Here is a 26774-nt window from a genome sequence, read left to right as displayed (position 1 = left end):
ACACTGTGACGGAAACCAGGGCGCACGGAAATGCTGTTTACCTTCCCGCCAGAACAGTACCTATTTATCTACTTGCACCAGTGTGCTTTCAAACTGCTAGGTTCGCTGGGAAAGAGCAAGGGGAGCTCACCCCGTCGCGGGGATTCGAACCGCCAACCTTCGGATCGGCAAGCCCAAGAGGCTCAGTGGTTTAGACCGCAGCCTGTATGTGGCAGGACAGCTGGTCAAGCTGCTCGTTCTGACCCCCCCCCCCCAAACGCACAGAGACACTGGGACAAGCAAGCTGGATATACGTATTTAATTTACAGAGGTGGTAGATGAATCTATTGCCATGATACCACGTGCCCAGATCAGGCCAAATCCGAGTGTTTGGGGCAGGCAGGGTGTGTGTGTGTGTGTGTGTTGGGGCTGAGGGCCGTCACAACCCCTCACAGCTGCAGCCGCCTCCCAACAGCTCCATGTGCCAAGCTTGCAGCGGAAGGACAGCTGTGGGGGGAACAGGACCCTCCATTCCCCAGAGCAGCAACCCAAGCTGAAAGACCTTCCCCTGCCCAATAGAGCCATTCCCCTTCCCCGTTCCGCAACCGTAGTTCGGGCCTTCAACATCCACCTGCAAAAAACGATGGTACGGCAAACGAGCGTCTCTTTGGTTCTGCTGGCGGGCGGGCACCGCGTAGGCCAGGTTGCCGCCTGAAGCGCAGGGGGAATGGGGACGGCGAGCCGGGCTGCTTTGGCAAAGTGCACCTCGGACTCCTCAATGCCGCGATCCGAAGCGGGGGTCTTTCCTCGCTTGTCCTCCCCGAGAAACTCCCAAGAGTTTGGCACACTGCTCCAGTGTCAAGGAAACACCCCACGCCCGACTGCTGGCAGGGGGGTCCGCAAGTCGTTCCCCGCTGCCAGCCTTGGAGCTGGAACCCCCGCGTCCTCAGCAAAGCGGCGCCACACCCAAGTCGCCCTCCTGTCTGGCCTCCGTGCGAGGAAAGAAGCGCTCCTCCTGTGTTCTGGCAGAGGCGGGCAGAGGAGACGCCGAGCTCATAAGATCTGCTCAGTGCTTGATGCAGAAATGTCCAGCAGTCTCCAGGCGGCGTAAGGGTTGAGCTCATCCGGGTCTCTGCAGAGGGCCCAAACGTAGAGCATCCGTAGAACTTTCTCCTGCAACGGGGGGACGTTCAGAGTTAAGGCCAGTTCACATCGCGGAATGGGGACTAGGGTTATAACTTTTTGACTCCCTCCCCCCCAAAATTTCCTGTATCATAAACACTGGGAAAGGGACTACCGTATTTTTCGCTCTATAGGACGCACCAGATGATAGGACGCACCTAGTCTGGGGGGGAGGAAATAAGGGGGGGGATTCTGAATCCCAGAAGCCAGAACAGCAAGAGGGATCTGGTTTCTGGGATAGTCTCTTGCTGTTCTGGCTTCTGGGATAGCTGGTCTAGCTTTGCGCGAAGCCTCCGCAGGGCACGGGGAGCCTTCATCCCCGTGCCCTGCGGAGGCTTCTGGGACAGCCCACGAAGCCTCCGGAGGGCAGCAGGATGAAGTCACCCCGCTGCCCTGCAGAGGCTTTGCGCCGCTAACCCCGAAGGTAGAACAGCGAGATGGAGCGCTGTGCAGCGCTCCGTCTCACTGTTCTGGCTTCTGGGGCAGCCCGTGACGCCTCCCTCTCCCTGTTCTGGCTTCTGGCTTAGCCGCGCAGCCTGCATTCGCTCCATAAGACACACACACACATTTCCCCTTACTTTTTAGAAGGGAAAAAGTGCGTCTTATAGAGCAAAAAATATGGTCGTTCTTCTCAGTTGTGAAAAAAGTCACTCCGGAATGAAAAGCTGGAATCGCCATGCATATAACTCATAAGTATTTTTAAAAACTTTATGGAACTGTTTAGAACTTTTGCAGCTGTCTTGAGACTTCCTAAACCTGTATTGGGAGAATCGCCGGAAGCAGGAGCCACCCGAACATTCCCAAGAAGTAATCGGTGCGCACAGAGTGCACAACCCAAGTGAGGCGGGAACATTGCGTCGCATGCAGCAGAAACAAAAGACAAACCGCCACCTCGGTTTATTCTAAGCAGTAAGAAGCGATGTACGATGTGCAAAGGGCTGTACAGGTATTAGAAAACTTGAAAGCTCCGCTTTTTCTGTACGCATGCTATACACGTTGGATTAATACATGATACAGTTACATATACAAAAATTGATTCATTGATTTCGGGGTGACCTTCCACACCCCCCACCAAAAAAAAGATTTGGAAATGACAGTTCATTCCTTTGCTTTTAGGCAAAAGTTCATCTAACTAAGCTGCAGGAACATGAGGTTGTAAAGAGGTTATAATCTTAATGGGCACCCCCCTGCTATTTGATAATATAGTGGTACCTCAGTTTTCGAACAGCTTAGTTCACGAACAACTTGGAACCTGAGCGCTGCAAGACCGGAAGTAGGTATTCCAGTTTTTGAACTTTTTTTGGAAGCCGAACGTGCTCCATTTTGCATCCACTTGTGTTTCCTGTTGTGCTGTTAATTTGCACCCCCCCCCCAATTATAATTCAAGCCTTCCGTTTCTGATTGCAGTGTTCTAAGGTGATATTTGGAGCTTATATTTGGTGCTTTTGTTTTTGCTATTTATCTTGTGTTTTTTGTTTTGAGGCTTTTTCAGTTAATTTGTTTTTGTGACTGTGTGGATCCCAGTTCAGTTACTGATTGATTGATGGATGGATAAAAGCCACCCATTCAAACAATGACTATCATCAGTGCAGGTAAGGAAAAGAAATAATTTTAATTTTTATCGTCTACAATACTATTTATTTTATAGTGCAGTACTTTGATTATTGCTTTCATTTTATGTATCAATGGTCTCGTTAGACAGTAAAATTAATGTTAAATTGCTGTTTTAGGGGCTGCTCTTAAACGTATGGAACGGATTAATCCATTTTGCATTACTTACTATGGGAAAGCGCACCTTGGTTTTGGAACACTTTGGTTTTGGAACAGACTTCCGGAACGGATTAAGTTTGAAAACCAAGGTACCACTGTAATCATACTTGCTTTGGGAACCCGTCTGTGAGGAGGGTTCTGTCTAGCCTAGCCCAGCAGGTTCATTCCTTTGTTTTTAGGCAAAAGTTCATCTAACTAAGCTGCAGGAACATGAGGTTGTAAAGAGGTTATAAACCGAACGGGCAGCACCCTGCTATTTGATAATACCGCACCTTTTCGTCTATAAGACGCACCCATGTATAAGACTATTTCGGGGGACTCAAATTTAAGAAAATGGGGGGAGATGGCTAAGAATTGTTGAGCTTTTGGGGGGGCCTGCAAAAAATCGCTCACTCGCACACGTCATAAAACCCATCTCCCATCTGTCCCATCACCGGCAGAAGCTGCCAATCACCCGCCCAACTGCCAGAGCGTCAACCAATCAACAACACATACTGACGCAGCAACCAATAACATGCACAATAGCCGCTGACAGCCACAGCAGCAACCAATCAAATGTCCACGCTATGCACTGTCCATATATAAGACGACCTCCACTTAATAGCATGATTTTTAAAGAAAAAAACATAGCCTTATACACAGAAAAGTATGGTAATCACAGTTGCTTTGGGAACCCGTCTGTCAGGTGAGGTCTGTCTAGCCTAGCCCAGCAGTTTGGATGCAACAGAAGGTTAAAGAAAGGCAGCTAACAAGATCTGAGTGCGCAAGGCAAGTTGGGCAAACGTTACTCACTGGGTCTCCTTCCACGACTTCCCCTTTCTGGTTTTTGATCACCATGACTAACTGAGCTTGGAAAGTGATGATTAGCACGGGTCCCTGCTCCATCATCTTGCCCATCGCGAGCTGCAAAGCGGAGAAAAACTTCAAGTTACTAGTCCATAGCGGTGCTGGGTAGCTCGGTCAGTAGAGTGTAAGGCTCTTTTTTCCCCCAATTTTTTTTTTATAAATTTTCAAAAATTCAAAACAAACAAACATACACACACACAAACAAACATACATACATCCTGTTTAAATCTTGGTAACATTATTAAGTGACTTCCTCAAATCCCCTTGGCTGAATTTCATTATGTATCATTTTAACAGTTTTCCAAAATTGATTTTCTCAAAAACTTAACTTGATTGCTTAGCATCTTTCATTCTTTCTAACTTACGGTAACTTTAAACATCTTAAATCTTATGCTTACATATTTAAATCCTAAGCCTATCTATTATTTGCAAGCTTTTCCAATTAAGTTATCTTAACATATTTAGCTAAATATAGGTAAAGGTAAAGGGACCCCTGACCATTAGGTCCAGTCGTGGCCGACTCTGGGGTTGCGGCGCTCATCTCGCTTTATTGGCCGAGGGAGCCGGCATACAGCTTCCGGGTCATGTGGCCAGCATGACTAAGCCGCTTCAGGTGAACCAGAGCAGCGCACGGAAACGACGTTTACCTTCCCGCTGGAGTGGTACCTATTTATCTACTTGCACTCTGACGTGCTTTTGAACTACTAGGTGGGCAGGAGCAGGGACCCAGCAACGGAAGCTCACCCCGTCACGGGGATTCGAACCGCCGACCTTCTGATCGACAAGTCCTAGGCTCTGTGGTATAACCCACAGCGCCACCTGCGTCCCATTTAGCTAAATAGTCAGGGTTAAATGAATAAATAATCTCAGGGTTTTGGGTTCAATCCCCACATTGGGCAAAAGATTCCTGCATAGCAGTGGGTTCTACCGGACTACTGTCGGGAGCCAGAGCCAAGTGTAGTTCAGCGATTAAGAAAAAACCATGGCGTCAGTGAAGTTAGCTCTTTATTCAAAGAAGGCAAGACAGCGCAGGTAACTGTTCCCAGTAGGTCTTGGCCTAATACGTCAAAGGACCCCTGGACGGTTAAGTCCAGTCGAAGGCGACTATGGGGTTGCAGCGCTCATCTTGCTTTCAGGCCGAGGGAGCCGGCGTTTGTCCACAGACAGCTTTCCAGGTCATGTGGCCAGCAGGACTAAACCGCTTCTGGTGCAACGGGACACCGTGACGGAAGCCAGAGCGCATGGAAACGCCGTTTACCTTCCCACCGCAGTGGTGCCTATTTATCTACTTGTACCGGTGTGCTTTTGAACTGCTAGGTTGGCAGGAGCTGGGACAGAGCAATGGGAGCTCACCCCGTCGCGGGGATTCGAACCGCCGGCCTTGCGATCGGCAAGCCCAAGAGGCTCAGTAGTTTAGACCTCAGCGCCACCAGCGTCCTAATGGCCTAATGGGGCAGTTGCGAGGCAATTGCGCTCTTCCAGCTCTCCAGGCTCTGCTATTAAAGCTTTGCCGCTGGACAGGAGGCAGCGAAAGAAGAGGAGGAGTTTGGATTTGATATCCTGCTTTATCACTACTCAAAGGAGTCTCAAAGCGGCTAACATTCTCCTTTCCTTTCCTCCCCAACAACAAACCCTCTGTGAGGTGAGTGAGGCTGAGAGACTTCAGAGAAGTGTGACTGGCCCAAGGTCACCCAGCAGCTGCATGTGGAGCAGCCGAGACGCGAACCCGGTTCCCCAGATTACGAGAATACCGCTCTTAACCACTACACCACACTGGCCCTTTGACTGCCAGATGTCCCAGTCCAGGCCAAGAAAGAGGGGCAAGCACTCACGTCTACATTGTCGACGTCCAAAATCCTGGAGTGGAACTGAAGCCCCATCACTTTCGCTTGCTGAATCGGGTGTGCCAGCTGGCTGTAAGTCTGAAAGAAGTTATTTCCATAGTATTATTTATTAAATTTACATATATGACCCTTTCCTTCAAGGACCTCCAGGCGGCGCACTTGGGTCTCTCCCGCCCCCAATCGCCCATCGCTAGGTGATATCAGTTTTTCAACACTGTGGAACAAGAAGCAGCAGCCCAGCAGCCGCCAGGGCCGGAAAGGAGGCAGCTGGTTTTTCCAGATCTGCCCCCTTTCTCAATGGTTTCTTCCTGTAATGACTGCAGTCAACCAACAAGAGAGAGACAACAGGGGAAACTACTGTATTTTTCGCTCCATAAGGCGCACCTAGTTTTCAGAGGTGGAAATCAAGGGGGGAAAAGCCTGTCCACTTCTCCCAGAGCTTCTCGGGGCTGCCGGGGGAAGCCCGGGTTCTCCACCCCCACCCCAAAGAGCAAAGATCCATCCTGCTGGCTGTCTTGGCTTCATCTTTAGCCGCGCGCAACCTCTCCAGCTGGGAGAGGCTGCGCGCAGCTATGGCAATTCCCCCACCTCCCGCAAAAGCCCACAGGAGCCGCACAGCCTTTAAGGAGCGCACGGCTCCTGCAGGCTTTTCTACGAGGAGGGAGAAGGGACTGACTGGACGCGTCAGTCCCTTCTCCCTCCTGGGGAAAAGCCCCCAAGAGCCGCACGGAGCTTGGGGCTTTTCCTGCCTGCCTCCCCCCTGCATTCGCTCCATAAGACGCACACACATTTCCCCTTTTTAAGAGGGAAAAAGTGTGCCTTATAGAGCGAAAAATACGGTAATTTTCTGGGTCTCTCCTGGTCTCTCAATTTGTCTGATCTCACTCCCTCCTTCCATTGTTTCTGCTCAAAAATGGGTGCCACCAAGCAGCAGGGCAGAAACAAGCAAGGAAAAACACAGAAGAAAGCAAATTGACTCTGCGGAGTTTATAGTGAAGTTTGGGGATAATTCCCTGTGTGCGAATATATGAATTTTCGCATCCTGAGCAGGAAGACAGCGGGACCCATGTGCAGTGGTGTAGCCTGGTTTGCCAGTGCCCGGCACTGAACAGGAGGAGGAAAATGGATTGAGTATGCATGCGCATTTAACAGCCTAACGGCGTCTGCGCCACACAGATCGCAGCTACAGAGGTTGTCGGTCTGCATTCCTTAGTGCAGAAAGTATTGATCTGATCTTTCCCATTCTACTTAATTCACGAGGGTTCTGGAAGCCGCCATGTGAAAGAAACAAGAAGAAAGTTCATGATGTTTGGGTTATTCCTTCCGAGAAGCTGAGTGCAGCTGGTTTAAACTGGTTCTGTTATCTCTTCTGTCAAGGTCATGCTGACCTTTCTATCTCTTCTCCTTCTGGTGTGGCGTTCTGTACATAGTATGCTTAATATTAAGGTTTTAGTCTTATAATAAGTTAATGTAAGTTTAAGTCTACTGCAACTGGATTTCTTATGGACAGGGCCAATCCTGGATGTATTGGATTTGTGACCGTTATGGGCCTCGGCCCAGTATACCTGAAGGAGCGTCTCCACCCCCATCCTTCTGCCCAGATGCTGAGGTCCAGCGCCAAGGGCCTTCTGGCGGTTTCCTCATTGCGAGAAGCAAAGCTACAGGGAACCAGGCAGAGGGCCTTCTCGGTGGTGGCGCCCGCCCTGTGGAACGCCCTCCCATCAGATGTCAAAGAGATAAACAACTACCTGACATTCAGAAGACATCTTAAGGCAGCCCTGTTCAGGGAAGTTTTTAATGTGTGACATCTTAGTGTATTTTTGGTCTCTGTGGAAGCCGCCCAGAGTGGCTGGGGAAACCCAGCCAGATGGGCGGGGTATTATTATTGTTATGCGTCTTGTGGTCTGGTGTGCCTTATAGAGCGAAAAATATGGTGCCTTCTTGTAGAGGCCAGCCAGGAGCCTTTGGGAAGCCTGCGAGCAAGGTGTGAGCTCTCATGTCCTTTTGGGACACTCCTGAATGTCAGGATGGAAAGATCGCCAATCCCCACGAACCCCGCCAGGACCGACCATGCCATCTCCCAGGGCAAACACTCACCGCCTCGTAACACCAGTCCTTGAGGATGTCCAGGTCTCCGGTTATGATGGCCTAAAGAAAAGGAGGAGAGACAACAGAGCATCACACACAAGGAGCTGCAATCACAGAGGGACAAGCAGAAGGACAACGGAGAGTACACGAAGGGCCTAAGGGCTGTAGGCTTGGAGTAGAGGGACTGTTTGGCATACAGAAGGTCCCAGGTTCAACACACACCCCAGAGAGAGCTGTGCCAGTCAGGGTAGACAATATTGAGTCACGTGGACCAGTGCCTCTCTACGAGGCAGGTTCCGATATTCCTAAATCTAAAACTTTCCCCAAACTCTCTTCCTTGCGCCTGAGTTCTAATAAAGAATCAGAGAACTGTGGAGTTGGGACACCAAGCCGCTGGGAGAGATCATCAGGGGGTTTGGGCTGGGTGTTCATCAGAATGCAGATGATACCCAGCTCTACCTCTCTTTCAACTCAGAACCAGTGAAGGCGGTGAAGGTCCTGTGTGAGTTTCTGGAGGCGGTTGGAGGATGGATGGCGGCTAACGGATTGTGGTTGAATCCTGACAAGACAGAAGGACTGTTTTGGGGGGACAGGGGGTAGGCTGGTGTGGAGGACTCCCTGGTCCTGAATGGGGCAACTGTGCCCCTGAAGGACCAGGTGCGCAGCCTGGGAGTCATTTTGGACTCACAGCTGTCCATGGAGGCGCAGGTCAATTCTGTGTCCAGGGCGGCTGTCTACCAGCTCCATCTGGTACCCAGGCTGAGACCCTACCTGCCCACGGACTGTCTCTCCAGAGTGGTGCATGCTCTTGTTATCTCATGCTTGGACAATTTAAAGTGTTGGTGCTGACCTTTAAACCCCTAAACGGCCTCGGTCCAGTATACCTGAAGGAGCATCTCCACCCCCATCATTCTGCCCGGACACTGAGGTCCAGCGCTGAGGGCCTTCTGGCGGTTCCCTCACTGCGAGGAGTCAGGTTACAGGGAACCAGACAGAGGGCCTTCTCAGTAGTGGCGCCCGCCCTGTGGAACGCCCTCCCTTCAGATGTGAAGGAAATAAGCAGCTATCCTATCTTTAAAAGACATCTGAAGGCAGCCCTGTTCAGGGAAGTTTTTAATATTTAATGCTATACTGTTTTTAACACTTGATTGGGAGCCGCCCAGAGTGGCTGGGGAAACTCAGCCAGATGGGCAAGGTATAAATAAATCTTCATTATTATTATTGATTCAATAAATAAATAAAAATGAATAGAGAAAGATCCTGCCTCATCCCTCCTTTTTCTGGACTTTGACTCCTTCCTGAAAGCCATCAGTTGACTGTCTCTCTCTCTGCTGTGATGCCAGGGCCACTTCCCACATTGCCGCCTTTAAGCGAGCCCCCCCCCCTTGCTGCTTGGGCACACAAGACACCCCCACACCCCAGCCGCCTCTCCCCACCCCGGACCTGCCTCTAGGATGTTGGGGATGATGTCGTCCTCACACTGCTTGAGGAACCGGTCCTTGTCGAAGTTTGGGTCAACGCGGAGGATCTCGGTCAGGACCCCCGACATTTCAGTCTTGGAGAACAGCCCGCCTGCCGATACAATCAGAGGCAACAGAGGGTTGGCATTTAGATAGATATCTTTATCTTTATTGTCATTGTCCCATACAGAACAATGAAACTGAAAAACTACATAAAACATTCAAAAACCCCTAAAAACTCTGAAACCCCATTTTAAAATACACTATACTATACTATAAAAACCCCTAAAAACTCTGAACCCCCTTTTAAAAAATACACTATACTATACTAGAAAGGTAAAGGGACCCCTGACCATTAGGTCCAGTCGTGACCGACTCTGGGGAGCTCACCCCATTGCGGGGATTCGAACCGCCGACCTTCTGATCGGCAAGTCCTAGGCTCTGTGGTTTAACCCACAGTGCCACCCGCGTCCCTATACTATACTATACTATACTATACTATACTATACTATACAGTGGTGCCCCGCAAGACGAATGCCTCGCTAAACGAAAAACCCGCAAGACGAAAGGGTTTTCCGATTTTTAGTGGCTTCGCAAGACGAATTTCCCTATGGGCTTCCTTCGCAAGACGAAAGCCCATAGGGAAATCTCCGGGGACAGCGGGGAAGCGCAGCGCGCCTTCTCCTCTGTTCCCGGACCTGTCCTGAAGGCTTGCGGTGGGAGGAGGGCTTTCCTCCCCGCCGCCAACATTCAGAATGCTGTTCTGAAGGCTGGCGGTGGGAAGAAAAGTCCTTCTCCCCCCACCAGCCTTCAGAAGAGGTCCGGGGACAGACTGTCCCCGGACCTGGTCTGAAGGCGGTCTCCATAGGAACGCATTAATCGGTTTTCAATGCATTCCTATGGGAAACCGTGCTTCGCAAGATGAAAAACTCGCAAGAAGAAAAAACTTGCGGAACGAATTAATTTCGTCTTGCGAGGCACCACTGTACTATACTATAAAACACACTATACTATAAAATACACTACAGTATACTATAGAGACCCCTTATGCTGCATTTAGAACCAGAATTGCATATGGAGGGGATTCAGAATGACGTTGGAGGTGTGTGAGAAAAAGAGGCAGGCTCCCGGAGGATCCGACATCCTCGACTTTAAGCAAGGGCTTGTTCGTGGGGCCAAAGGGATCGGCGAAGATGTTGGGATGCGTCTGGGGAGACAGGGGCATTTGGCAGGGCCCCCCCCCCAGCTGGCTCCAGCCACCGGCCAGCAGCCGGGCGAACTCCGGTTTTCGGAACAGCCTCAATCAGCGACTCAAGCCTCAGGAACCTTTAGAGACTTGGCACGCTCTTATCAGCAGTGTGAATAAATCTTCACAACGGAAGTGGCGGACAGAGACATGAGTAAGCATTATCTACAGGCGTTTATTCAGCACAATAAGGGACGCGGGTGGCGCTGCGGGTTAAACCACAGAGCCTAGGACTTGCCGATCAGAAGGTCGGCGGTTCGAATCCCCGCAGTGCGGTGAGCTCCCACTGCTCGGTCCCTGCTCCTGCCAACCTAGCAGTTCGAAAGCACGTCAAAGTGCAAGTAGATAAATAGGTACTACTCCAGTGGGAAGGTGAACGGTGTTTCCGTGTACTGCTCTGGTTTGCCAGAAGTGGCTTAGTCCTGCTGGCCACATGACCTGGAAGCTGTACGCCGGCTCCCTCGGCCAGTAAAGCAAGATGAGCGCCGCAACCCCAGAGTTGGCCACGACTGGACCTAATGGTCAGGGGTCCCCTTTACCTTTACCTTTATTCAGCATAGTTCAGGAACAAAGGGAGAAACATGTCTTCTTCCCTTCGTGTCCAAGCAAACAACCGGATAGCAAAAACCATATACAAACGGAAGTTCCCAGCAGACTGTGCTGGAAGTAAACAGGCATGTGACACACAACAGTCATGCCTGTTCCTTCTAAGGTGGAACGGAACTATATCCTAACAGAAGAATGACCCAGGGACCCAAAACTCTCAGCTTTGCTTCCCTATGTCGTGAAAAACCAAGCTGCTAGTTCTTAAGACCGTGGGGGTGGAGGGGAGAAACCCTGTGTGCGGCATCTGGAAGAAGCCAGAGAGAGACCCAAGTGGGCTTCTGTCTACAGGTGCCTAGACAACACTTCAACCGCTAAACCACAGTGCGATAGAGGCACACACCCCCACCCCACTTATGAGCAGCTGACAACGTATATGTGCATTACTGGGAAACCGATAGATAAGTTTGAACCAGGAAATGGCGGGAGAGAGCTCGAGAGTCCTTGTGGCTCATGAGGAGACCCTCCTGGAGTCCGGAGAGGATGTCAGTGAGGGCGGAGGAAGCTCCAAAGGGACTGGAAGCGCCACAGGGCTTTGTTTACACTGCTCAGCCTCCCTGCCGTCTAGCAGCTGAAACGTGGGGTAGCGCAACAGCCTAAGCCTCCTTTCCACCCATCCTCCGGTCTCCAGCCAGCCCCAGAGCTTCAACTCTAGTCATAGAGGGAGTTGTGAGCAGAGAGAGGGGGGTGGAGAGCCATCTTACCTTGTGAACTGCAAGGAGACATGAGGGCAAAGTAAAAGGTAAAGGACCCCTGGATGGTTAAGTCCAGTCAAAGGCGACTATGGGGTTGGGGCGCTCATCTTGCTTTCGGGCGAGGGAGCCAGCGATTGTCCACAGACAGATTTCCAGGTCATGTGGCCGGCAGGACTAAACTGCTTCTGGCACAACGGGACACCGTGACGGAAACCAGAGAGCATGGAAACACCGTTTACCTTCCTGCCGCAGCGGTACCTATTGATCTACTTGTTTTCGAACTACTGGTTGGCAAGAGCTGGGATGGAGCAACGGGAGCTCACCTCACCCCATCAAACTGCCGACTTTCCGATCGGCAAGCTCAGGGGTTTAGACCACAGCGCTACCCACGTCCCTATAGGGCCAGCCAGCAGCACTTGAAGGGTAAAGGCAAGGAGAGAGACTCACCGATGAAGTCTGTCATCTTGTCCGTCACAACGCGAGAGGCCCGGATGATGGCATTGTCGCTCTCGTCATATTTCATTTTCATTTCAAAGAAACCTGCGGGGAGGGGGACAGAATCAGCAGCGGCCTCAGCCCCATTCCCTCCACCACCACCCCAAAAAAACCCACTCTGCATGGGGGCATTCCTCCAGGTGAAGAGGCCCAATGAGGCCTGACTTACTTACTTACTTACTTACTTAATTTCCCGCCCATCTGGCTGGGTTTCCCCAGCCACTCTGGGCAGCTCTCAACAGAATATTAAACACACAATAAAACTTCCCTAAACTGGGCTGCCTTCAGATGTCTTCTAAAAGTCAGAGAGTTGTTTATTTCCTTGAAATCTGATGGGAGGGTGTTCCACCGGGCGGGCGCCACCACCGAGAAGGCCCTCTGCCTGGTTCCCTGTAACCTCACTTCGCGCAGGGAGGGAACTGCCAGAAGGCCCTCGGAGCTGGACCTCAGTGCCCCGGCTGGACGATGGGGGTGGAGACGCTCCTTCAGGTGTACTGGGCCGAGGCCATTTAGGGCTTTCAAGGTCAGCACCAAAACTTTGAATTACGCTCAGAAACGTACTGGGAGCCAATGGAGGCATAGCTGTCAACTCTCAGATTTGAAAATAATGGATCAGCAGCCTCACCTGTGCCGGTGACAGTCTACGGGATATCTAACAATCCGGGATACGCGATGGAATAAGGGAATTTCCCGCAGGGAGGGTGCCACCACCGAGAAGGCCCTCTGCCTGGTTCCCTGTAACCTCACTTCGCGCAGGGAGGGAACCGCCAGAAGGCCCTCGGAGCTGGACCTCAGTGTCTGGGCTGGACGATGGGGGTGGAGACACTCGCCTCCCTCACGCATGGCACTGGGCCCTGCCTAACTCAGCCTGCGTTTTCAGGACCAGGCAGGGGAGAAGACGTGGGGAGGAGCTCTCCCTGCAGGCGCCGCTTACGGTTGAACACCACGTTGTTGTCCTTGAACTCCTTCCACTGCTGGTACCATTTGGAGTCCTTGTGGAGAACCACGCCCATCGTCTCCCTGGGAGAAGAGGAGGAGCCAATGAAGGGGAGGAATAAAAAATAATATTTTTTATTATTTTTAAATTTCCATGCCGCCCTACACCTGCAGGTCTCAGTGCGGTTCGTAGCATAAAAGCACAATGGAAAAGCACGCCGTGCATAGCAAAAATAAAAAAAAACGAGAGCAACCCAACAATCCCTTCTTTACCCCCAAAACGTTTTAAAAGGGGCATCGGATGTCAATCAGCCTGGTTAAAGAGGAACGCTTTTGCCTGGTGCCTAAAAGAGTATAATGACGGCGCCAGGTGAGCCTCCCTGGGGAGGGAATTCCACAGACGGGGAGCCACCACACAAAAGGCCCTGTTCTCGTGTTGCCACCCTCCGGACCTCTCAAGGAGGCGGCACACGGAGCAGGGCCCCTTACGACAATTGCAGGGTCCGTGTAGGTTCATAATATACATTTTGTGTTTTAATATTGTGATTTTATGCTGTGAACCTGAGCCCCGAGGGTATGGGGCGGTGTGCAGATTAAATAAATGAAGTGCCAGAGACTGGACCTGGGGCTTTCTCTACGCAAAGCGCTTGAGCTTCTCCCCACCCCGAGAGGAGCTGCCTTTCAATAAATAAAATAATAATAATAATAATAATAATAATAATAATAATAATAATAATAATTTATTATTATTTGTATCCCGCCCATCTGGCTGGGTTTCCCCAGCCACTCTGGGTGGCTTCCACAAATACCAAAAATACACTAATTTGTCATACATTAAAAACTTCCCTGAACAGGGCTGCCTTAAGATGTCTTCTGAATGTCAGGTAGTTGTTTATCTCTGACATCTGATGGGAGGGCGTTCCACAGGGTGGGCACCACTACCGAGAAGGCCCTCTGCCTGGTTCCCTGTAGCTTTGCTTCTCGCAATGAGGGAACCACCAGAAGGCCCTCGGCGCTGGACCTCAGCGTCCGGGCAGAATGATGGGGGTGGAGATGCTCCTTCAGGTCTACTGGGCCGAGGCCATTTAGGGCTTTAAAGGTCAATGCCAACACTTTGAATTGTGCTCGGAAACGTACTGTTAGCCAATGTAGGTCTTTCAAGACCGGTGTTATGTGGTCTCGGCGGCCACTCCAAGTCCCCAGTCTATCTGCCGCATTCTGGATTAGTTGTAGTTTCCGGGTCACCTTCAAAGGTAGCCCCACATAGAGCGCATTGCAGTGGTCCAAGCGGGAGATAACCAGAGCATGCACCACTCTGGCGAGACAGTCCGCGGGCAGGGAGGGTCTCAGCCTGCATACCAGATGGAGCTGGTAGACAGCTGCCCTGGACACAGAATTAACCTGCGCCTCCATGGACAGCTGTGAGTCCAAAATGACTCCCAGGCTGCGCACCTGGTCCTTCAGGGGCACAGTTACCCCATTCAGGACCAGGGAGTCCTCCACACCAGCCCGCCCCGTCCCCCCAAAACAGTACTTCTGTCGTGTCAGGATTCAACCTCAATCTGTTAGCCGCCATCCAACCTCCAAATGAAGTGCCAGAGACTGGACCTGGGGCTTTCTCTACACAAAGCACTCAAGTTTCTCCCCACCCCGAGAGGAGCTGCTTTTCAGCAAGTCGCAGCCCCCGTCCATCTGTTTCAACCTTGCCTACCACGACCAGCAGCAGCCGTAACAGAGAGGCTCCTAGCGAAGACCCTCTCAGAGCAATACTAGCGTCCAGAGCTTGTCCCTGGCCTCCATCAACCCCCATCCTCTACTGCACGCTGCCAGGCTTCCGCCTTCAGGGACGCAACTTGCAGTACCCAGACACCCCTGCAAACCGCACCCCCCTCCCAGCCATCACTCACTCGTTGGCTTCAAATATCCTCTCTTCCTTCAGCCTCTCGCCAGCAAACTCTGTCCGCTTCCGGAGCCTCTCCGGTCGCTTGTAAGGCCCCGTCTGGCCCAGGACACTCTCGTCGATCTCTTTCTTGACCGTCTCCACGCCCTGGAAGAGCAAGAGGTGGTTACAGCGGAGAGGGCAGGAGTCCCGCAGACTCTGGGAGTTACTGGACAGAGAACACCTGAGCTGGCAAACCCAACCCTGTAGGGTGCATTTGTCCATCCCGTCCCCCAACCACAACCACACTGGTGTTTCACTGTGTGGACCGAAAAAAATCCCTTTTCTGCTTTGGCTGGCTTAAAAAATAATTAGATGGATCTGCATTTCTTTTCTTCTTTTTAAAAATAATTGTTATTGATTTTTGCACAAATTTTCCAACATAACAACTCCGAAACCACATGACAAATCTTTGGCTATCACAGCCTAAGACTTCCTTCAAGACCTTCTAATGGTTTTCTAAATTTCTTTCTAATTTTGCTTATTACAGCGGATGCTCGGTTGCAAACGTGATCCGTGTGGGAGGAATTCTGAATCAAATGTTGTTGAAGAGGCTTTGCGCGGCTATCCCTGAAGCCAGAACAGCAAGAGGGATTGCAGTGCAGCCTGCATTCACTCCATAAGACGCACATACAGTTCCCCTTACTTTTTAGGACGGAAAAAGTGTGTCTTATAGAGCGAAAAATACGGTATCTTACAGCACACCTAATCGGCAGTCACATTACCCATGCACTAAGCGAGGGTATCTGTTAACACCAGGTATAGATGGCCTTACTTGGGAGTAAGGCGGCAGCCTGCCACAGGCAAAGCACAGCGTACCTGGGAAATGGCCTTAAACGCTGCCGTCCGTCCCAGCTTCTCTCCTCCTCGGGTGACCGATTCCGCGGACTGCTTTGCAGTTTTGGTGGCTTCTTCCATACCTTCCTTTATCTTCCGGCCGATATCACTCTTACTGACTTCGTCGAGGCTCTGCAGCCAAAGGGAAAGAAGCCCTTAAGCAAGGCATGCCGAAAGAGGGGGACACAGGGGAATGAGCCCCATCAAACACCGTACTAGTGGTGAGCTCCAAAATATATATACAGTGGTGCCTTGCAAGACGAAATTAATTCGTTCCGCAAGTTGTTTCTTCTTGCGAGTTTTTCGTCTTGCGAAGCACGGTTTCCCATAGGAATGCATTGAAAATCAATTCATGCGTTCCTATGGAGACCGCTTGCCAGGCTGGCGGTGCGGAGAAGGGCTTTTCTCCCCACCGCAAGCCTTCAGGACAGGTACGGGAACAGAGGGGAAGGCGCGCAGCGCTTCTCCTCTGTTCCCGGGGCTTGCGGTGGGAGGAGGGTTTTTCCTCCCCACCGCCAACATTCAGAACAGCATTCTGAATGTTGGCGGTGGGAAGGAAAACCCTCCTCCCACCGCAAGTCTTCAGGACAGCCATCCGAAGGCTGGTGTGGGGAGAAGGTCTCTCCGCCCCGCCAGCCTTCAGAGGAGGTCCGAGGACAGTGGGGAAGACGCGCTGCGCTTCCCCGCTGTCCTGGAGATTTCCCTATGGGCTTTCGTCTTGCGAAGGAAGCCCATAGGGAAATTTGTTTTGCGAAGCGCCTCCAAAACGGAAAACCCTTTCGTCTAGCAGGTTTTTCGTCTTGCGAGGCGTTCGTCTTGCGGGGCACCACTGTATAATTTCCCATCTTCTGTATACGCCACTGGTACGCAAGACAGGTAAGTAATTCTGGAAGCACAGGTTATTCACAGGTGTGCCAGTGACAATCGAGCGCTGACAAAAGCGAACAAATTCCGCCCCCCGGGATGAACTGAAAAGAATGGCCACAAGTGAAACAGTTGGACCCGAGTATTACAGCAGCACTCAGATGATACTTCTTTCTGCAGTCCCGACGTTTGAGAAATGCAGGCAACTTGGATGCTGAAGTACATACATCATCATTCTGCCTGGACACTGAGGTCCAGCACCGAGGGCCTTCTGGCGGTTCCCTCCCTGCGAGAAGCCAAGTTACAGGGAACCAGGCAGAGGGCCTTCTCGGTGGTGGTGCCCGCCCTGTGGAACGCCCTCCCACCAGATGTCAAAGAGAACAACAACTACCAGACTTTTAGAAGACATCTGAAGGCAGCCCTGTTTAGGGAAGCTTTTTTATCTTTTTTTGGAAGCCACCCAGAGTGGCTGGGGAAGCCCAGCCAGATGGGCGAGGTATAAATAAATTATTATTATTATTATTATTATTATTATTATTATTATTATTATTATTATTCCGAAGTACACATCACAAAACTAGGCCAGGCAGCACCTGGTTTTCAGCATCGTGATATATCAGCAGCTAAACATCACAATGTACTGATATATCAAAATGTCTGAAATTCTAGGAGCATTTTGCAACAGGGATTTCCATTAGCGCAAGCAGTTTCTGAGCCCTGGGTGTAATACCACACCTAAGATTTCAGATTAAAACTGCAAAATGGAAGGAAAGGAGAACCTTTTTCTGCCTCCCCACTTCCAGCTACTCTCTGAAGACTGGAGAAGAGACCCTCTCAAGAATATTGGGGGGGGGGGGCGGGCAGGGGAAAGACTAGACCAGGGGTCCGCAAACTTTTTCAGCGGGGGGCCGGTCCGCTGTCCCTCAGACCTTGTGGGGGGCCAGACTATATTTTGAAGGAAAAAATGAACGATTTCCTACGCCCCACAAATAACCCAGAGATGCATTTTAAATAAAAGCACACATTCTACTCATGTAAAAACATCAGGTAGGCCCCGCAAATAACTAAGAGATGCATTTTAAATCAAAAGACACATTCTACTCATGTAAAAACACGCTGATTCCCGGACGATCCGTGGGCCGGATTGAGAAGGCGATTGGGCCGGACCCGGCGCCCAGGCCTTAGTTTGCCTACCTATGGACCTAGACGGTGTGAAAAATGAACATAATATTTTAACTGCAGTTCATTCATTTTCAGCTTTTTATTCTTGTTATTAAAAAAGTGCACCTAGATGTTCCATTGTTGCGTCCATAACCTAGGTTTTAAGGTGCAATTTAGCTCCTAGCTTTCATATATCAGTTTCTAACGCTGCCGCCCGCCTCTCAGCTGAGCAAGGCAATTTGAGCCGGCGATGCATCATGGCTTTCCGACTGCTGCCAGCACAGCGCTGGCAGGCAAGCAGATTGGAGTGAGATACGCTGTCCTTGCAGAAGCCAGGGAGCTGCAACATATCACTAGCTCGGTCTGAAACCAGTACAGTGGTACCTCAGGTTAAGAACTTAATTCATCCCGGAGGTCCATTCTTAACCTGAAACTGTTCTTAACCTGAAGCACCACTTTAGCTAATGGGGCCTCCTGCTGCCTCCGCGCCACCAGAGCACGATTTCTGTTCTCATCCTGAAGCAAAGTTCTTAACCCGAGGTACTATTTCTGGGTTAGCGGGGTCTGTAACATGAAGCGTATGTAACCTGAAGTGTATGTAACCTGAAGCGTATGTAACCCAAAGTACCACTGTATTGCGGTTTGACCGTCATACCAGTTTCAGGCAATTAATTGCAATACCACCCAGCTCTACACAAAACATAATTCTGAGCAGCATATGAGAATCACTTCCTTGTGCTCATTTTACTTCAAACGTCAATTTTCCGCCTCTGCAATCTGCCACAGCCTTTACAGCCAGCATCCTCGGCTAGCCAAAGCACTACCATCCAAGCACAACAGGGAAGCAGCACAGCACTTGAGCAGCAAGTCGATTTAATATTTAGATTCTGCTTTCCCTCCAACAACCGATAATGGGCTCAAAGCGGCTAACAAGAATCACAATACGGCCAAGCGAACAACAACAAAAATGCAACCGCTGCAATATCAAACACGACAGCATAGAAATCAAACAAGAAATCCATCGAAAAAATTGCTATGGTTCGTGGTTAACTCAATAGCATTGCCAGGATTGTGCTGCAGACCCAGATTCAAATCCCCCGCTCTGTCATCAAACTCACGGTGTGATCCTGGGGCAGTTACACTCTCTTAGCCTAACCTACCTCAGAGGACTGTTGCGAGGATAAAATGTGGGGTGAGGAGAGAGGAACTATGAATGCCACCTTCAGCTTCTCAGAGAAAAAGTGAGATTATCAATGCAATACAGTGGTACCTCGGGTTAAGTACTTAATTCGTTCCAGAGGTCCGTTCTTAACCTGAAACTGTTCTTAACCTGAAGCACCACTTTAGCTAATGGGGACTCTCGCTGCTGCCGCCACTGCACGATTTCTGTTCTCATCCTGAAGCAAAGTTCTTAACCTGAAGCACTATTTCTGGGTTAGCGGAGTCTGTAACCTGAAGCGTATGTAACCTGAAGCGTATGTAACCCGAGGTACCACTGTAAATGATTACATAAAACCTGAGGCTTGCTGAACTACCAGGTATATTCGGCCCAGTATACCTGAAGGAGCGTCCAGCCGAGGTCCAGCTCCGAGGGCCTTCTGGCGGTTCCCTCATCATGAGAAGCAAAGCTACAGGGAACCAGGCAGAGGTCCTTCTCGGTAGTGGCGCCCGCCTTGTGGAACACCCTCACATCAGATGTCAAAGAGATAAACAACTACCTGACAGGGAAGTTTTTAATGTGTGACATCTTAGTGTATTTTTGGTCTTTGTGGAAGCCGCCCAGAGTGGCTGGGGAAACCCAGCCAGATGGGCGGGGTACAAATAATAAATTATTATTATTATTATTATTATTATTATTATTATTACTACTACTACTACCAGAAAAGGTCCATGTGGATCTAAAACGTTTCAATGAAAACTGAAAATGTAAGCGGCACAGAAATCTGACTAACTGTGGGAGGGGCAGGCAAGCGGGAAGGAAGGAAATGGAGAGTAAGGAAAAGGGCACAGCTGACTGGCGGGCAACCTCAGCAGGGTGACTTCACACTCCGAACGGTTTCTTGCAGAGGCTGCCTGCCTTTTCTCATTCCAGCCTCCCTCGTTTTCTCCCTTTGATACTTCCCCTCCCCAATCTCTGGGACAGGGAATAGTGAGAAATGTAAAACAAAAACCAGGGGCTGAAGAGCTGTAGCCAACTAAATCTTGTTCGAAAGCAGACCCGTGGAAATGCATGGACCTCCGCTAGCCATGCTCATTCGTTTCAGTGGGTCTGCTCTGAAATATAAGCGACACCAGACATAACCCTAAATATTGATCCATCATAAACGAACACATACTTACGTCTTTGACAGTGTCTGTGATTTCTCCAAATTTCTTTTTAAGGACTTCAGAGGTCTTGACTGTCTCAGACTCTATTGTTTTCTGCAGTGGAAGGCAAGACAACAGAAGCAAATCAAACTCTCCCTCTTATTATCGTCTATTATTATTTTACCAAAGTATCCTGTGGCTGTATTGCTTTGTATGTTCTTGTAACGACCAATCGGGATGGATGTCTTCCCTGTCTCCTTTTTAGTAAAGGTAAAGGGACCCCTGAGCATTAGGTCCAGTCGTGGCCGACTCTGGGGTTGCGGCGCTCATCTCGCTTTACTGGCTGAGGGAGCCAGCGTACACCTTCTGGGTCATGGGGCCAGCAGGACTAAGCCGCTTCTGGCGAACCAGAGCAGCGCACGGAAATGCTGTTTTCCCATCATCTTCCCTGACCACTGGCCAGGCTGACCGCTGAGACTGCTGGGAGCTGAAGTCCAACAGCAACATCAGGAGAGCCACAGTGTGCTGGTTTCCGTGAGGCGTGGTCCGAGTTCAGTCTGAGGTCAAGGATGCTGTATTGAAGCCGTCCGTCAAAGCTGAAGCTGGGTCCAAGGCAGGGAGTCGGGTGAGGTCAGGAGATCCGGCAGGACAGAGTGCAGGCAGGAACTGGCTACCAACAACGTTGCTCCCGCAACTTGGGACTGGGCTGGCTGGCTTTTATCTGCCCCGAGGCATAGGGCGGCCCCAGTCCACAGGTGACTCGCCTCTCCTGGCCTGGAGGCGAGCACTCCTCCTGTGGGAACTTAGTTCCCTCCGCCTCTCTGCCCTGAGCCTCTGCAGCTCAGGAGAGGCTGGAGGGTTACCGGACCCAGAGGCGACCTCAGCTTCCTCTGACGGGGCTGAGAGTGGAGCACCTGCAGGCAATGGGTCCTCCATCCCCTCAGGGACCAGAGCAGACTCAGTTGGTGCCTGCACCTGAGGTTCCAGCACAGGTGAGGACCCTTCAGACTCAGGCCCCAGCCCCGGCTCAGCTGGTTCTGGAGGCGGGGACTCCTGTGCAGGCTGGGATTCCTCACGTTCAGCCTCCGAGTCCGAATCCCAGGCCATCACACACAGGCTCCCCCATCCCTGCCCTAAGAGGCAAGCCCCTCTCTCATATGAGAATGCCTCATCCAAACAGAGACACCAGCTCCTATCTTTTGCAATCGGGGGGAACGCTGCCTCTTAAAGCAAGGACTTTAAACCTGCCCCCCCCCCCAGTGTCACTGGGCGACAACTCACAACAACTCCCAGGAAGAGGAACACACCAGAGAAAGCAAGCCTCAACTGCATGAAGGAAACAAGACTCACGTATTTCCGCCTTGCTTCCTGCAGGGCCTCCGACTCTTCCAACTTCTTCGCTTCGTCTCTGAACCTTTTAATACTTTCCTTCATCTCCTTGTTTTTGGCTAGCTCCTGCTTAATATTCTCCACAAAGCCGGAGATAAAACCTTTTCGGCCTCCGGAGGAGGAACATCGAGCCTAAAGAGAAGGTTTGCGGCGTTAACAGTGTAGGGCAACTTCCTTTTCAAATTGGCCCTTTTATTCAGAACCACGAGGTCCGGAATCTTACTTTTTTCTAAAGGGAAGGGCCATAGCTCAATTGCAGAGCATCTGTCTTGCATGCAACAGGTCCTAGGTTCAATATCCAGGTAGGAAAGATCCATTGTTTAAAAGCCTAGAGAGATGCTGCCAGTCAGAGTATTTATTTATTGCTCTTGGGGGAGGGTTCCTCCCTCCCTCCCAGCCTGGCAGTTCTTGCTCTGCAATGCCCAACTCTCAGCAACTGCCTCCGCTACAGTTATGCACAAAAAGGTTTGATTTGCAAAGCATACCTGGTACAGTTCCAATGCGGGTCTGCCAGTTCGATGCATGAGGAAAGCATAGTGCAAGGGGCCTGAGCTTCGTCCGGATACAAGCCATACATTTAAAAGGCATTTCTGGGAGGAGAAAGATAAGGTGCTCTTGTTTAATAGTGCTTGCAAAACAGGCTTGTTGAGGGATGGATAGCAAAGAGGCCAAGCCTCCAAACCTCATTACCATCACCTTTCCCTAACAGAAACAATCAGCCACATAAGACCCAGGAGTTAATTTTTTAAAGGAAGAGGTGCTGGGGCTGCATTTGTCTGCACCTCCAATAAAATAATAATAATGATGATGATAATTTATTACTTATACCCTGCCTGCCTGTCTGGCAGGGTTTCCCAGCCACTCTGGGCGGCTTCCAACAAGAGATTAAAAAATACATTAAAAATATAGAGGGAGAGAGAGTTCTCATCTTTAACACTGGATGGGTGTGTGTGCTGTTTTTGTTATTTTTAAAAAGGCACTCTGAACACGCTCAATGGCATGCTCTTCCTGTAAATAATACAGACCAGTATTACTTTTTAATATGAAAGTATTCGGCAAAAGGACGCGAGTGGCGCTGGGGTTAAACCACAGAGCCTAGGACTTGCTGATCAGAAGGTCGGCGGTTCAAATCCGCATGACGGGGTGAGCTCCCGTTGCTCGGTCCCTGCTCCTGCCAACCTAGCAGTTCGAAAGCACGTCAAAGTGCAAGTAGATCAATAGGTACCACTCCGGCGGGAAGGTAAACGGCATTTCCGTGCGCTGCTCTGGTTCGCCAGAAGCGGCTTAGTCATGCTGGCCACATGACCCGGAAGCTGTATGCTGGCTCCGTTGGCCAATAAAGCGAGATGAGCGCCGAAACCCCAGAGTCGGCCACGACTAGACCTAATGGTCAGGGGTCCCTTTACCTTATTCGGCAAAAGGAATGAGAGGTACTGTGCACATGCTCAGCAGCTCCCCTCCCCTTTGACAGGGAGCCAGAAGCAAAATCCTCAAGGAAAAGCAAAAGAGAGGGGAACTCAGGGGGTCTCTCCCCCCCCCTCATGAGGCTAAAACTTCTCAACTTAAAGAGGGTCTGTTCGTTCCTTAGCAGCACCGTCTTAACGGAAGGATGGGAGGACCCTCTGCACGTGCTCAGGGACTATGGGGTTGTGAGTCAAATGAGCACGCGAGACAAAGCAGCAAGGAGCATAGCTGTCAATGTTTCCCCTTTTTTTAAGGGAAATTCCCTTATTCCGAATAGGATTCCTCGCAAGAAAAGGGAAAAGTTGACAGCTATGGCAAGAAGCAAGCTGGATTTAGAAGAGGCAGAGGAACCAGAGACCAAATTGCAAACATGCGCTGAATTATGGAGAAAGCTAGAGAGTTCCAGAAAGACATCTACTTCTGCTTCATTGACTATGCAAAAGCCTTTGACTGTGTCGACCACAGCAAACTATGGCAAGTTCTTAAAGAAATGGGAGTGCCTGATCACCTCATCTGTCTCCTGAGAAATCTCTATGTGGGACAAGAAGCTACAGTCAGAACTGGATATGGAACAACTGATTGGTTCAAAATTGGGAAAGGAGTATGACAAGGCTGTATATTGTCTCCCTGCTTATTTAACTTATATGCAGAATTCATCATGCGAAAGGCTGGGCTGGATGAATCCCTAGCCGGAATTAAGATTGCTGGAAGAAATATCAACAACCTCAGATATGCAGATGACACAACATTGATGGCAGAAAGTGAGAAGGAATTAAAGAACCTTTTAATGGGGGTGAAAGAAGAGAGCGCAAAATATGGTCTGAAGCTCAACATCAAAAAAACGAAGATCATGGCCACTGGTCCCATCACCTCCTGGCAAATAGAAGGGGAAGAAATAGAGGCAGTGAGAAATTTTACTTTCTTGGGCTCCATGATCACTGCAGATGGTGACAGCAGTCACAAAATTAAAAGACGCCTGCTTCTTGGGAGAAAAGCAATGACAAACCTAGACAGCATCTTAAAAAGCAGAGACATCACCTTGCCAACAAAGGTCCGCATAGTTCAAGCTATGGTTTTCCCAGTAGTGATGTATGGAAGTGAGAGCTGGACCATAAAGAAGGCTGATCGCCGAAGAATGGATGCTTTTGAATTCTGGTGCTGGAGGAGACTCTTGAGAGTCCCATGGACTGCAAGAAGATCAAACCTCTCCATTCTGAAGGAAATCAGCCCTGAGTGCTCACTGGAAGGACAGATCCTGAAGCTGAGGCTCCAAGACTTTGGCCACCTCATGAGAAGAGAAGACTCCCTGGAAAAGACCCTGATGCTGGGAAAGATGGAGGGCACAAGGAGAAGGGGACGACAGAGGACGAGATGGTGGGACAGTGTTCTTGAAGCTACCAGCATGAGTTTGACCAAACTGCGGGAGGCAGTGGAAGACAGGAGGGCCTGGCGTGCTCTGGTCCAGGGGGTCACGAAGAGTCGGACACGACTAAACGACTAAACAACAACAATGGCAAGGAGGGGGAGGGGAAGCCCATGGATGGGAGGGCGCTCTGCACGTGCTCAGGGGCTATGGGGCTGTGAGTCAAACGTGCACGCGGGACGAAGCAGCGAGGAGGGGAAGCCCCTCTGCACATGCGCAGGGGCACCCCCTCCTTCCTCACGGTGCCCCAGCCTCTCTCTCCTCGGCAGCAGAACGGTAGAGCCCTCTGCACGTGCTCAGGGGCACGCTTTCCTTCGAAATGGGGCTTGGGTCAGATTACCAGGCCTTGGCTCGGGGAGGTTTGGGGAAGGAACGTGGGGAGCCCCCCCCCCCCAAGACACACACGAACGCGCCCCGTCCCCGCTTACCCGGCAGCCCCACAGCGCGGCCGCCGCCATCTTGCCGAGAGGGAGGGAAGGAGCGGGTCGACCTTCCCGCCGGCGCCGAGCGATGACGTCAGGGGTTGAAAGCGCCGGGCGTCTCAGAGAGCAGCCGCCGCGCAGGCGCGGAGAGGCCCTCGCGCCCCGTTCGTTGTCGCGGTTGCCGCGGCAACGGTCATCCGGGTCTTTCTCGGAACGCTCTTCATTGGCTGCCTCGAGGAGCGTTTACACACACACCCCCGCCTGACGCTCACGAGGCGGCGCACAGGATGTGACGTCATTTCGGAAGGTTCTCTTTGGACATGCTCAGGAGCTATATTTTTAGTCTTTTAATTATATTAATGTTATAATATTATATTATATAATTATATTATTCAATATTATGTTATATTATTAATCATAAAATTGTTATATTAAATTATTAATTGTATAATTATTATATTACATTATTTAATTTATTATTATTATTAATATAATATTAATTGTATTGTATTATATAAGATTATATTAATTCTATTATTGTCGTAAGAGAATCAGGGTCAGAGAGGGGAATAAAGGAAAATGGCCTTACCTATATCAAATATATAGTATTCTGCTTTAATATCCTACAAGAATATAAACTGTGCCTTGGACTTCAAAAAACGTATCCTCTGAATGTGCGGTTTACTCAGAATGTATCATTTTTTCGTTGTATAATTCTCATTTGACTTCAATAATATATCTAAATGTATCTTTGGTCTAAATGGTGTATCTTTTCCCTGAATGTATGGTGTATCTTTTTCCTAAATGTATCCTTATCTAAATGTACTTTCCCCCCCACTCTCATCAGCTAGAGAATGTACCTTAATGTAACAATCACCTATTTCAAATGTACTATTGGATTACTTGATTCAAATGTACTTGAGTGTATTCTTTTATGTACACTCTTGAAGAAGTGTTCTCTTTGTAGTAGAAAATGTAGCTAGAGAATTTTTTTATATATATTTTCACGAGCTGTCAAAGTACTTTTCTACACCACACTGCCACCTACTGGGTATATATTTTATATATAATATAATATAATTATTATATTATATTATATTATATTATATTATATTATATTATAACCATCTTATATGTTCATTATTATATTATAATCATTTTATATCTTACCTGGAAGAGGGAACACCTAATCCTACCATTTGGAACTAAGGACCTGGGTTTTCAGGTCAGAGGCTAGGACATCAGGTCTGGTTTTCACTTCTACTCCTTTCCTTTTTTTCTTCTTGAAAACAGCATCTTCAGGTATTCCAGTTGCTGGTTGTGGTCCTACCCTTTCGTTTATCCCCCCCTTTAGCACATATATTCTCGCAGGAGGAACCGGCTTCATGAGACACAGTTATAACCCGATTTATTACAAAACCGACTAAAAATCAGAAACAAGTAGGTGGGTGCCACTACCGAGAAGGCCCTCTGCCTGGTTCCCTGTAACTTGGCTTCTCGGAATGAGGGAACCGCTAGAATGCCCTTGGCGCTGGACCTCTGTGTCTGGGCAGAACGATGGAGCTGGAGACACTCCTTCAGGTATACTGGACCGAGGCTGTTTAGGGCTTTAAAGGTCAGCACCAACACTTTTGAATTGTGCTCGGAAACATACTGGGAGCCAGTGTAGGTCTTTCAGGACCAGAGTTATATGGTCTCGGTGGCCGCTCCCAGTCCCCAGTCTAGCTGCCACGTTCTGGATTAGTTGTAGTTTCCGGGTCACCTTCAAACGTAGCCCCACATAGAGCGTGAGAGATAACCAGAGCATGCAGCACCCTGGCAAGA

At 49.9% G+C, this 26774-nt stretch overlaps 1 protein-coding gene across 1 annotated transcript; it reads right to left on the bottom strand.

The window, feature by feature from the left end:
- Positions 1-284: 284 nt before the first annotated feature.
- Positions 285-25097, bottom strand: TIMM44 (translocase of inner mitochondrial membrane 44). Its single transcript, XM_083594719.1, has 13 exons — positions 24957-25097; positions 22127-22231; positions 21603-21773; positions 20286-20366; positions 15903-16052; positions 15052-15191; positions 13143-13228; positions 12161-12253; positions 9157-9281; positions 7719-7769; positions 5610-5699; positions 3724-3834; positions 285-1152 (listed from the first exon to the last, which is right to left on the bottom strand). The coding sequence occupies exons 1-13, from the start codon at positions 24984-24986 to the stop codon at positions 1033-1035; spliced, it is 1353 nt and encodes a 450-aa protein (XP_083450845.1). The 5' UTR covers positions 24987-25097; the 3' UTR covers positions 285-1032.
- Between the last annotated feature and the right edge of the window lie 1677 nt (positions 25098-26774).

This window comes from Podarcis filfolensis (genome assembly GCF_964270895.1).
Source record: "Podarcis filfolensis genome assembly, chromosome: 18".
In the NCBI taxonomy this organism is placed as follows: Eukaryota; Metazoa; Chordata; class Lepidosauria; order Squamata; family Lacertidae; genus Podarcis; species Podarcis filfolensis.
Note: the sequence above shows the minus strand (reverse complement) of the source record. Positions and strands in the feature narration are given on the sequence as shown.